The sequence below is a fragment of the Echinops telfairi genome, unplaced genomic scaffold (assembly GCF_000313985.2).
Source record: "Echinops telfairi isolate 266 unplaced genomic scaffold, ASM31398v2 ScPeMD7_443;HRSCAF=831, whole genome shotgun sequence".
Classification (NCBI taxonomy): Eukaryota; Metazoa; Chordata; class Mammalia; order Afrosoricida; family Tenrecidae; genus Echinops; species Echinops telfairi.
Window position 1 is genome coordinate 70292592 of NW_022104341.1, and position 13986 is coordinate 70306577.

General features: G+C 42.8%; 1 protein-coding gene across 3 annotated transcripts in view; it reads left to right on the plus strand.

The window, feature by feature from the left end:
- Positions 1 to 13986, plus strand: part of FYB2 (FYN binding protein 2) — a 130679-nt gene that overhangs the window by 42715 nt on the left and 73978 nt on the right. For all 3 annotated transcript variants that reach the window (XM_045291723.1, XM_045291725.1, XM_045291724.1), the window contains one exon: positions 1901 to 1934. In XM_045291723.1, the coding sequence (XP_045147658.1) occupies positions 1901 to 1934 (34 nt within the window). The remainder of the gene's footprint in view (positions 1 to 1900; positions 1935 to 13986) is intronic.

Genomic DNA, 13986 nt, shown 5'->3' on the forward strand with positions numbered 1-13986 from the left:
CAGGGGAATGGGGTGGGGAGGGGCGGAGAGAAAGGGAAGCGCCTGCGCACTTGACATAAGATCATTATCTGAGTGTCCTCCGCCTTTGTGATCTGAGTCCTAGGGCCTTGGAAATTCTGGTCCCTGCTGGTGCCTTCCAGGAATTGAAACATTCTCAGAGACCACCTTCTGTGCCATTTTGTGTTTCCCTCTGTTATTTAAACGACTACCCTCCAGGCCACCCCTCACCCCCACCAGAGTCTGGTCCTGTTGACAAGTTCAACACCTTGTGTATGGAGAGGCAGGTGGGATGACGCGGGCACTAGTCGGTGATCAAGTGCTGCGGAACCGCTGCTTTCCTGAGAGCTGCACTGCAGTCTCTCCGGCAGCTCATGGGGCTGCTGGGGCCAACCTCCTGCGCACTTGACATCAGACCATTATCTGAGTGTCCTCCGGGTCCAGTGTGGATAGCTAGCGGTGCTCAGACTTCAGCACACAAGAGAATCACCTAGGGGCTTGTGAGAATACTGATCGCTGGCCCCACCTCAGAATGTCTGATTCAATTGGTCTGGACCAGGGTCCTGTGAATTTGCCTTTCCCTCAGGTTCCCAGGCTTCCCTGATGGCACTAAGGAGTAAGTATTTAGCATTCAGTAACTAAGCTAAAGATTAGAGATTTGAATCCACACTGAGGCACCAAAGAAGAAAGTCCTGGGGGGTCTAATTCAGGCCAAAACCAAACTCACGGCCATCGAGTTGCTTCTGCCCCATGGAAAACCTGGAGGGAGGTAGACCTGTCCCTGTGGGCGCCTATGGGTGTGACTCCTTACAGGAGCAGAACGCATCCCCTCCCCTTGAGGAGCGGCTGGGGGATTCAAGCTACTGACCTTGTGGTTAGCAGACCATTACTCCACCAGGGCTCTGCTCTACTCTAGACTCCTGAGACCACCATGAGTCAGACTCAACTTGAAGGCAACAAGTTACTGGTAGCAATTTCCTAGGGGTGCTTCCCCCAGGGACCACACTTTGAGAACAACTGAGTCATAGTAAGTCCCACCGCAGAAAAGTCTATGTAGAGAAGCGGGGCTTACGTAATGTGGACACCCCCATATCAAAGAAGGCTTAGTGTGATTTTTATAAAGAATAAATAATTCAGGGCTCGGATCACCTCTCTGAAAGAGGAGGTTGTCAGCATGGAACGAAGCCCTATGTCATTACTAATACTGTGACTTTGTAAATTCTGGCTCTCCCATTACTAACCATTTAAATCTGGTCTGTTCTCACTGCACATCACTTTCCTTATCTGTAAAGTGGCAATGATAATAATGCCACTAACCTTATGGGATTATCATGATGATAGAATGAAATGACACGTGAAAAGTAAATCGTTCCTGGCACTTAAGCCCTCAATGAGAATTAGATATTCACATTAATTCAAACTACATCGAGACTGGCCTCAGGCTGGACATAAGAGATGGATTCCACTGAGACAATGGTTGTCAGAGAGACCAACAACCAATGTGAGAGATTGCACCCGTGAATAAAACACCCGATAGTTGTGCTTGTCTGTTAACCAACCCAAAGGTAGGCGGTTTGTACCCACCCAGCTTCAGTGCAGGAAAAAAGGCCTGGCAGTGTGTTCTGTGAAGATCACAACCAAGAAACCCCTATGGTTTTCACACAGCGCATCACCAGGGCTACAACTGCCAGCCATTGGAAGCGAAAGGGAACCTTGACACACATGGGGTCGCCATGAGTTGGAGTGGACACTACAGCAATTGGCCCAGTGGAAAGGGTAGGAAGGAGAAGGGGCTATGTGGTACACTTGGTCGGCGGGGGTCAGGACATGCCACAAACCTAATTCTGCTTGCCTGGCTATTGACTAGGCTGGTTTTGTTCCACTCTGCCTCTTCTTCTTGCAGATGCTGTGGAAGACAGCAACCTGCCCCCAGAGAGGTAAGTACATGCCTCGTAATTGTGCTGAAATCTAGCCCATCAGCAAAGACTATTTAGTCTGCCTAAGAGCAGGCTGTAAGTGCAAGGCAAGAATATGTATGTCTCAAAAGGGTTGAAGGGAGAGCAGATTTATAAGCAATGAGCTGCAACTTTTTGTTTTAAATGAAGGATTAAATAAACTGCATTCACTGACCATGCTGACATTAAGTTGCAAAGATGGTCCTCTGAGGGAATTTTATTTATGATGCAGTTGGGTTCAGTAAATTGAAACATCAGCTTCCATCGTCATAAATTGAATTAGAGGCTAAAGAATGCTCTGGGCAGCTGGCGTGATGCTAGGAATTGATCATGGAATAAAGGGGTTTATATTTTTGGTGCACTCATTCTAAGAATTTTGCCATAGGAAATCAGTTCTCTTATCCATTCAACCAAACAGTGTGCAGTGAGCCCTTTGGGGGGTCACGTATTGAGCTTGCCACGCTATATAGATTTCTTTTCTCAAGAAAGCCTGCAAGGTTGCTACTCTCCTCTTTCTACAGTTAAGAAGTTGGGCTCCGATTATGTGCCATTTGTAGAACCATGAATTGAACTCAGGGCCACCCAGACTGTATCAGCTCCCTTCCCTCACAAAGATGTCCCTGTTCCCTAGAAGGCCAATTTTAGAGGGCTAACACAATATTTTAAAAATAAATTATATTACTTATTTATTCAACAAATATTTGTGATGGGAGAGTGTGTTGACCATTTTGTGATCCGTGGACCTACCTGTATATCGCCCACCATCATCTTCAGTCTCTGTCTTTGTTGGGGAGTTGTTGGTCCAACTGCAGTATACGTACAACTGTATAACTGTTAATATGAAGATAGGGCCTCACCCCACCAGCCACACCACAGAGTCCACATGATTATATGGGTCCCACATAATTATATTAAAACCCATTGTTGTTGTTAGGTGCCATCAAGTTGGTTCTGAGTCATAGCAACTCTATGCACAACAGAACAAAACACCACACAGCCCAGCACCTTCCACACAATCCTTATGTGTAAGCCCATTGTTACAGCCGCTGTGTAAATCCGTCTTGTTGACTCCCTTCCTCTCTTATGCTGCCCCTCTCCTTTACTGAACACGATGTCCTTCTCCGGGGCCTGATCTCTGACAATGTGTCCAAAATACACGAGATGAAGTCTCGTTATCTTGGCGTCTAAGGAGCCTTCTGGTTCTCCTTCTATCAAGACAGATTTGTTTATTCTTTTGGCAGTCCATGGCACTTTCTTTTCTTTTCTTTCATTTTACCTGGGGGAGGGCGGGGCTCATACAACTCTTATCACAATCCATACATACAACCATTGTGTCAAGCACATTTGTACATTTGTTGCCATCATCATTCTCAAAACATTTGCTTTCTACTTGAGCCCTTGGTATCAGCTCCTCATTTTCTCCCCTCCCTCCCCGCTCCTCCCTCCCTTACACTGTCTGACTTCTACCTTCATCCACTTTTCTGTTGTCCGTCCCCCAGGGAGGAGGTCACATATAGATCCCTGTAATCGGTTCCCCCTTTCCAACCCACCCTCCCTCCACCCTCCCAATATCGCCACTCTCACCACTGGTCCTGAAGGGATCATCTGTCCTGGATTCCCTGTGTTTCCAGTTCCTATCTGGACCAGTGTACATCTTCTGGTCTAGCCAGACTTGCAAGGTAGAATTCGGATCACGATAGCGGGTGTGTGTGTGGGGAGCATTTAGGAACTAGAGGAAAGTTGTATGTTTCATTGTTGCTACACTGCAACGTGACTGGTTCGTCCCCTCCCCGCGACCCTTCCGTAAGGGGATATCCAGTTGGCTACAGATGGGTCTTGGGTCCCCAATTGCACTCCCCCTCATTCATAATGATTTGATGTTTTGTTCTTTGGTGCCTGATACCTGATCCCTTCGGCACCTTGTGATCACACAGGCTGGTGTGCTTCCTCCATGTGGGGCCCATGGCACGTTCTCTGTCCTTTCCCAGCACCATCATTCAAAGGCATCGATTCTTCTTTGGTCTTCTTTATTCAGTGTCCAAATTTCACATGCAGATGAGATAACTGAAAATACCATGGCTTGAATCAGGCAAACCTTAGTCCTCAAAGTAACATCCTTCCTTTTCAACACTTTAAAGAGGTCTTGTGCAGCAGATTTACCCAATGCAATACATGGTTTGATTTCTTAACTGCTGCTTCCATGAATCTTGATTGTGTAGTCAAGCAAGATGAAATAATTGTCAACTTCCATCTTTTCTCTATTAATCAGGTTGTTACCCATATACGATTCATAAAAGCTTTTTAAATACGTCCCCATGATTTCAGCACGCCTTTAATTACAGAAATCACATGGTATCAATAACAACAGCAAGTCCAAAGTAGAAAATAATTCTGTCATCAAGAGGTTACATTTTGCATTAGAGGAAGATGTAAGATTCAGCTTGTACAGATGAGGGGATGGTCCCTTTTATAGGGGGGTGTAAAATAAGTCTTTCTCGAAGATGCATCAGTCATCAATTGCTACAGTAATACTACATAGCTTACTCACTGGCGCCAAGCCAATCCGGACTCCCGGGACCTTATACTACATAACAAACCACAACAAAAAGCCAATGGTATTCAACTATTTCACTTCCAACTCTAGAGTTTAACTGGTCTGAGTGGGGCTGAGTTGGACACACTCATGGGTTGGTTGTCAACTATGGGTTATCTAGATAGCTTTGCTAATCTTTGTTGGAGTTATCTTGAAGTTGGCTGATCTATTATTCCCGTAGCTAGGAAGACTGGGGCAACTTACTCAGCATAAGTATCTCTTATGCCCTCCCAGTGGCTGCAGGCCCTGATCCTCCTCCCAATGGTTATATTTGAACCCATGTTGCAGTCTATCTCATTGAAGGTCTTGCTCTTTTTGCTACCCCTCTACCAAGCATGCTGTCCTTTCCCAGGAACAGATCTCTCATGACAACAAATCCACAGTACTTGAGTTGGACTTCGCTTCTAAGGAGCAGTCACCTTGTACTTCTTCTGAGACAGATTTGTTTATTCTTCCGGCAGTTCATGTTTTTTTCAATATTCTTTGGAAACATCATAATTCAAAGGTGTGGTCAATTTGAGAGTATTAAGATTGAAGGGGTGAAGTCTGGCCTGTCAATCAGGTCATAGGCCCTGTGGGCCTGGCCATCTCCTGAGGATTCTGGGGACTATGGTGTCCTTCTCCAGAGACTTCTCTCCTGGCAACATGGCCAAAGTACATCAGCTGAAGTCGCATCGTCTTTGCCTACAAGGAGCATTCTGGCTGTACTACTTCCAAGACAGATTTGTTTGTTCTTTTGGCAGTCCATGATACTTTCAATGTTCTTCACCAGCACTACAATTCAAATGTATTACTCCATCTTCTGTCTTCCTTATTCAATATCCAACTCTCACAACTGCATCCAACTGCAGATTAGGCAATGTAAAATACCATGGTTTGGACCAGGCACACCCTAATCTTCAAAGTAACACCCTTTCTTTTCAATACTTTAAAGAGGACTTGTGTAGCACATTTACCCAATGAAATGTGTCTTTTGATCTCACGATTGCTAGTTCCATGAACACTGGTTATGACTCCAAGCAAGACAAAATCCTCCACAACCTAAATCTTTTCTCCATTTATCACGATGTTACTTTTTGTGTTAGTCTGGGTAGACTAGAGAAACAAATTCATGGACACTGATATGTGTATAAGAGAGAGTTTTATATAAAGAGTAATTGTACATTAAGAAAGCATCCCAACCCAGCCAAGTCCAAGCCCATAAGTCTGATATTAGCCCATATGTCTGATACCAATCTATAAAGTTCTCTTCAGACTCACAATACACATACAATGATGGCGAATGCAGGACAATTAGAGGCCAGTGAGTAGAAAGTCTTTGGATCCAGTGGCGTTGTAAGCATCTCAGCGCTGGCAGGGGTTTCTGCGTGGCTTCTCCAGTTCCCAGGGCTGCATCAGGTCCTGCATCGACGAAAGTGAGCAGAGAGAGAGAATGTCTCCCGTCTCCAAGGAGGAAAGTCAGGAATTCCCAGAATTTTTAGGTGATGGCCATGCCCACACGGAGGCTTCATTGGCTATGACCTGGTTGACAGACTAGACTCCACCCCTTCACTGTCAGGTCCCAAAGTGATACCAGATTACGTAGCTACCACATTTTTTGACACAGTTGTATCAACAGGAGTTGTGTTTTCTTTACATTGAGTTGTAATCAGCTGTGGAATTCAGACAGTTCAATCCAGTTCTGATGCCTAATTTTTGTGGAGTGCCTCGAGCCAGTTGTTAAAATGACACTACTATCAGGGTTCTCTCTGAAGTGGGTGGCTGGGCAGCTGCCCAATGTGGAAATAACACATTTTATATTCCTTACTCTTTTTTCATGTCTATCTGCACAACATCATACTCTAAGTGCCCATAGTAATGTTCATTCTGTCCATAGGTATGAAAAATTAGACAGAACTGTGTTCTTAATATTTATTTATCCATTTCATAAAACTCATACTTTTCCTGAAATACTACATTTTTTATTCCCTTGGGTTTGTTACTTTGGTAAACAGACATAGGACATAAAGAGAAAAAGAGTGCCAAACAACCAGAGGATGGCACACTGTCATTCATTTCAGCTTCGTGTTATACTCCAAATTCCACACAATAGGTTGAGTGACTTATGCAATTCCTGAAAATGTCCAAAATGCTAAAAATACTGTCAGAACAATTCTTTATGTTTGGCGGAAACGTAAAGGGGTCGTTCAAACATGAACATAACATCTTCAGAGAAGAGAAGTCATCTGTTTCTAACATATCAAACAAAATGACTAGTGTCTAACTGGTCTACCTCTAAAAGAAGGAGACCCTGCTCCTACAGTGAGAAGATGCGTAAAATCGATCACATCACTGATGATACTCAAATAAAAGCAAATAGCATTGCAAGTGAGGCTGCCAATCAAGAAGCAATATGGAAATATTTTAAATATCCATTCTATTGGTTTTGTCAGGTATTATTTAATATGTTTTCATTAATATCTTGAAACACATAGCATATTCTAGTTTGTGTATGCCCTTTATTGTTATTATTTAAGTATTAACTGTACAAAATAATATAAAAGCTCTCAGTATATTTTTTTATGCGTAAAACAGTCATTAGGTCAATGAACAAGTTGTCAAATTATTTGAATCCCACCATGGGTTGTAATCCATCCTGAGGGCTGCATCACTTTTTTTAATATATCATTTTATTGGGGGCTCTTATAGCTCTTATAACAATTCATACATCAATATCAAGCACATTTGTACATATGTTGCCATCATCATTTCCAAAATATTTTCTTTCTACTTGAGCCCTTAGTATCAGCTTCTCCTTTTTCTCCTCCCTACCCTGCCCTCCCACCCTCATGAACCCTTGATAATTTATAAATTATTTTGGTCTTCATATTATACACCGTCTGCTGTCTCCCTGCAAAATATTTCTGTTGTCCGTCCCCCTGGGGGTGGGGGGATGGTACGTTGATCATTGCCATCAGTTCTCCCTTTCTCCCCCTGCACTCCCCCCCATTCCCTTACCTTCATGGTATTGCTACTGTCCTTATTGGTCCTGAGGGGGTTACCTGTCCTGGATTCCGTGTGTTGAGAGCTCTTATCTGTACCAGAGTACATGCGCTGGTCTAGCCGGATTTGTAAGATAGAACTGGGGTCATGATAGTTGGGAGTGGGTGGGGAGGAAGCATTAAAGAAGTAGAGGAATGTTGTGTGTTTCGTCAGTGCTATACTGCACCATGGGTGGCTTGTCCCTTCCTTGTGACCCTTTTGTGAGGGGATGTCCATTTGTCTACAGATAGGCTTTGGGTCTCCTTTCTGATCTCCCTCATTCGCATCAAAGTGGTTGTTTGTTTCAGATCTTCTGATGCCTGATATCTGATCCCGTAGACACCTCATGATCACACGGGTTGGAGTGTTTCTTCCATGTGGGCTTTATTGCTTCCTTGCTAGACGGCCACTTATTTAACTTCAAGCCTTCAAGACCTCAGACACTATAACTTGTAATAGCTGGGCATCATCAGCTTTCTTCAATACATTTGCTTATGCACCCATTTTGTCTTCAGGTACTGTGTCAGGAAGGTGAACATCACAGAATGTGAAGTTATTAGAACAAAGTGTTGTTGCATTGAGGGAGGACTTGAGTAGAGGCCCAATGTCTGTCTGCTACCTTAAACTTAACCTGTAAATATATGTACCTAGACCTATATCCCTATCGGTATATATTAATATATTTACATATGTACATGCCTATGTTTATACCTCTATAAATGTCTTTTGCCTCCTAGTTCTTTCCTCTATTTTCTTTTACTGTCCTTCTGCCCCACTATCAATGTTTAGCCTTCTTTCTGATCTCTGTACTTCCTCTCAGCTACATTGCACTTGATCAAACCCCACCAAGCATTCTACACCCTCCTCGCCATCGATTTCAGCTTTTTGTTGTTTGTTGTTTCTGGGTTTGTTGGATCCCCCCTCACTTTCCCCCACCTCCTCCTTTTCCCTGTCCCACCGGAATAATCAGTCTTATTGTTTTCTCCTCAGGATTGTTTATCCTGTCTATCTTATATAGATAGACATGAAGAAAGAAAAAGACAATTGATGGTCTGTTTCATAGTCTGCTACTAGCCTAGATTTAGCTGGTGATATTGAGCTTCTCCATCTCCGTAGATGTAGTCAATTTGATTTCTCTGTATTCCATCTGGAGAAATCCATGTGAATAGTCACCTCTTGTGTATTGGAAAAATGTATTTGTGATGAAGAAATTATTAGTCTTGCAAAATTCTCTCATGCTATGCCCAGCTTTATTTCTACCACTAAGACCATGTTTTCCAACTACCATTCCTTCTTTCTTGTTGTCAATGTCTGCATTCCACTTGACAATAATTGTCAATCATTATGATTGCAGGTTTAATCCATTTCAGACTGAAGGCATTGATAGAACTCTTCAAATTCTTCATCACTAGCTTTCGTGTTTGGTACATAAATTTGAATATTAGTTGTATTGATTGGTTTCCTTGAATGAAGAATGGTATTATCCTATCACAGACAGCATTGTACTTCATGGTAGATATTGAAATGTCCCTTTTGATGACAAATGCACTGCCATTCCTTTTGGATCTGTGTCATTTCCAGCATAGTCAACCATATGATTAGCTGATTAAAATCAGCCAGTGCCAGTCCATTTCTGCTCACTACTGCCTAGCATGTTGATCTTTATGCATTCCATCTAATTTTTAACAACTTCTAATTTTCCTAGATTCATAATTTGAATATTCCAAGTTCCAGTTATTAACAAATATTTATAGCGATTTCTTCTCATTTTGGGTTGTGCCCCACCAGCAAATGAAGGTCCCAAAGGCTTTACTCCAGCAGGCTTCACTCTACTCACATCATTAGGGTCAACTCTACTTTAAGAAGGCAACTCATCCTCGATCATATTGTGAGTGCCTTCTGACCTGAGGGGCTCATCTGTGGCTACCTCTGACAATGCCCTGCTGTTATTGGTGTGTTCCACAGTGTCTGTTCCACGGTGTTCCACTGCTATTAATAAGCTTTTCTGTGGCTAATTCAAACGTGTACAGCCTATTCCTTCTTTGTGGTCTATTCTTAGTCCGGAAGCTCTGCTGAGACCTGTTCACCTTGGGTGACCCTGTTGATATGTGAAACACAAGACACCACAGTAAGACAAACTGACAGACGAGTGGTAGATTTAATACATACTTAGTGAGTATCCACTGTTACAGATTTTTGAATACAGTAGTATAAAAAGCAGATAAAAATTCCTTACACAAACTCACATAAGATACTTGGGAAAATCTTCAAGTTGAGCTTCAAAAATAATGACCTTCCTACCTGAGCCTCCCAGAGTTTTGCCACAGATATACTCTTTAGTACAACAAACACTACCTCTACCCCGTCTTTATTTCTGTTTTATAACATTTTATTAAGAGCACTTACAGATATTATTGCAATCCATGGTTCCATTAGATCAAGTTTAATTGGACAATTGCTGTCACCATAATTTTCAATACATTTTCCTTCTTCTTAAACTCCTTGATATCAGCTCTCCTTATCCCCTCCCTCCCCCATCCTACCACTCCCCTGAACCCATACTATATTATATATTATTATTATCTGAGCTAGTTAAGGTTTATTGTGCCAACCTGGCCGATAAACACATGTGGGATTAATTGAAGGGCGGAGAGATAAATGGCTCTGTGAGCCTTGCCTTTTTAGTTCTTGGGTCTCTTGCTCTCTGATGGTTGGATCAGGATGCAGCTGCCTTAGCCAGTTCCCTGCTTCAGCTGGCAAGGCTCACTTCCTGTGAGACATCCCTGAGGAGAAGCCACATGGATCTACCCTGATGCAGCCCTGGGTGCTGGAGCAGCCACATGAGAACTGAGATGCTTACATGCTCACTGATTTGGCTTTCCTCCTGTAGTCAGTGTCACTGTGTGTGTTGTGAGATTGAGGAGGACTTTGTAGATTGGTGTCGGATATATGGGCTAATGTTGGACTTATGGGCTTGGACAGCACTGGGTTGGGATGTTTTCTCTATGTTCACTTAACCTTTATATAAAATTCTCTCATATAAAATATGAGTTTCTGTGGATTTGTTTCTCTAGTCTACCCAGACTGACACATTATTTTTGCCATAGTTTGCACCATCCCATGTATCCATTCACCTACAATTTTGATGTTCATTCCCCTTGAGTGGGCTTATGTAGTCATCATTATTATCAGTTCTTCCTTCCTCCTTTGGCCCCTCTCTTCCCACATCCTGCAGGAGTCATTACTTCCCTTACGGTTTCTGCAGGGTTTATCTATCTTGAAGTTCATGCATTGAAAGATCTTGATTGTACCAGTATATATACACAGGTCTAGCTAAGATTAGTGAGGTGAAACTAAGGTTATAATAGTGGGAGGAGGACATTTTAAAGAAGTAGAGGATAGTCAAGTGTTTCATCAGTTCACTACTGCACCTTGAATCTATCATCCCTTCAATACAGTCCTTCTTGTGAGGGGTTGTCAAATTGCCTTACAGGTGGACTTTGGATCTTTCCTTTCCCTATACTCCTTCTTGTCAATTTGATTGCTTGTTTTTAAACTTCTGATACCTATTCCCATTGACATCTCATGATCACACAGCTGGTGTGCTTCTTCTGTGGGGGCTTTGTTCTTTCCCTGCTAGAGGTGCACTTGTTTAATTTCAAGCCTTTAAGGCCCCAGACACTATGTCCTTTAATAGCAAGGCACCATCAGCTTTCTTCACCACATTTGCTTATGCACCCATTTTGTCTCCAGTGATTGTGTCAGGAAGATGATGAATATCAGACATTGCCACAATATTAGAACAAACCATTCTTGTATTGAGGTAGGATTTAAGTAGAGGCCCAAAGTCCATCTACTTCATTATTGTAATTACTTATATATACATACATAAATATAGTTATCTTTATATATTTATATCTTTACATATATACATATCTATATGTATAACTATATTTATACTTTTTATTTCCTAGTTGTTTCTTCTATTTCTTCTTTCTTTCCTCCTGCCCCACTGCCCTGTACACTCACCGCTCACCTCCCATTGGTTCTCTCGGATACATCTCAATTGCTCAAACATCACCAGGGACACTATACCCTCCTCGCTGTCAGTTTTAGAGCCCTTGCTATTCCCCTGACCCTGACATATTGGCTCACCATTCCCCCATCCCATCTACCCCCGCCTTGCCCCACCCATCGGTCCAGTTGTTGTCTTTGAGATTGCTTGTTCTGTCTGTCTTATATAGATAGACATCAAACAGAAAGAAAGAAAAAGAAAACATATCAGTAGCTCCAGGTCTGCCTGCTGACCTCCCCCAACCAGGTCAGATGAGGTGCCAGGTACTGTTCCAACCCCTCCTCCCACCCCCACCCCAGGTCAGGATTCCTCTGGGACTTTGTGGCTTTGTTCCCACTGCCGATCTGCTTTATTCCCCTCTTGGTTTGCCCCCATGTGGGGAGGTCAGACTGGCTGCACTCCTACACTGTATCTTCAGTGCAGACCTCTATAGCACTGTGCTCTAGGGCCGCGATGTCAGGTCTAAGGCTGGGACCGGATCTACAGCCTCTCTGGGAGCTAGCTGCTCCGAGCAGGCATGTCAGCCTCATGACTTGGTGTAGTAGGATGGGGCCTACTCTCTTTCTCTTTCCCTCTTAGTTTGTTCCCATATGAACAGGACAGGCCAGCTGCTCTCCCAGAACTCTATCTTCTGTATTGTCCTCTGTATCGCTGTTATCTAGAGGGGGCGATGTCATAACAAGGGCAGGGGCCAAGCTTTCAGTCCTTTCTGTTAATGGGCTGCTCTGTGCAGGTATGTCTCCCTCAAGGATTGGTGAACCGGAATGAGGTCTGCTCCCTCTCCCTTTCCTCTGGAAACAAAAACAATACCCTTCCCTTGGGTGGGTTAATACCCTGCTCCCCCCATGCCATCTTTTTCCCCTTCTCTCCTCTCTCTGTGGGCCTTAAAGGGAGGAGGAAAATAAGACTTTCAGTCCTGGTACTAGCTGCACGGTTTTTCTTTGTTTTTTAAATATACTTAATCTTTTTTTTTCTATTTGATTTTAATGCATCCTTGGGTTTGGTCTGACCCCTGCCAGAGTACCTGGTCCTTAGCAATTTCCAATTGTTTTAGGTATTGCCAAATCACTTTCTACAGTGGTTTTATGTATCTACAAGACCACCAGCAGTGGATGAGAGTTCCCGTCTCACTACACCTGCTCCAACATTTGAATTGGGATATTTTTGAGGATGTTATGTAGTATCTTGTAGTTGTTTTAATTTGCATTTCCCAGATGGCTAATGATCGGGGATATTTTCTCATATGCTTATTGGCAATTCAGGTTTCCTCACTTGTGAATCTTTTGTTCAGGTCTCTTGCCCCACTCCTCAGTGGGCAATTGGTTTTTTGTTTTGTTTTTTCTTGTTGTAGGCTGGCAGGGTATTATATATTTTAGTACTAACCCCCTTGTCTGATATGTTATTGGTAAATATCTTTTCCCAGTCTGTCTGTGGACTATCTTATTACTCTCTTGATAAAGTTTTTCTATGAACACAAGTGTATTTTCTACAGTATGTCCCACTTGTCTATTTTAGTTTCCTCTATCTGTATATCAGTCCATATTTCTGGTAGCCTATGTATTCCCTGCACCAAGGTTCTTAGATTTGTACCAATTTTATCATTGATGATCCTAATAGTTTGGAGTTTTACCTTGAGGTCTGTGATCCACCTTGAATTTGTTCTTGCGCATGGAGTGAGGTAAGGGCCTTGCTTCATTTCTCTTCCGGTAGATATCCAGTTCTTCCAGCACCACAAATGGGTGTCTACTTCCCATTTGATGTTCTTTGTCGACCCCTTCTGTGAATGTCAATCTCAAAACATCTAAGGACTCCATCTTTCTCTACATTAAAACTCTCATTGTTTTCGACCATTATTTACCAAGAAAGATTGTTTTAAGTCTTTGTGTTTGAACTCTATTCCTATGGATTTCTATGTTAGTTATCTTATTAATGACTCAGGATTCCTCCAAGAGCCATCTCTCACCCTGCAGCTCTCTCTGTTTTCCATGAAGTGTAAGAACGAGACCTGAATAAGAAGTACATGCTCAAGAAAAGAAAAAAAAGAAGTACATGTTCTGTGGTGAGATCTTGGTAGATTTGAATCCTTCCTCCACTCCTTACAAGTAACTTTGAGCAGGTCACATACCAGTTCAGTGTTTTGATAACCATATCAAAAAATGGGTGCATTGACTTCTTTATATTGTTGTGAGGACTACATGAGATCAATCATATAAAGCATGGAGCACACAGATGTTGCTCCATGAACCGTAGTCTCCTCAACCTTTGACCTTTTCATCCCGTGTTACCTCTGGAATTAATATCTCATTAGCGCCCAAAGTGAAATGGCTCTTTGGAGGCTGTTCTTT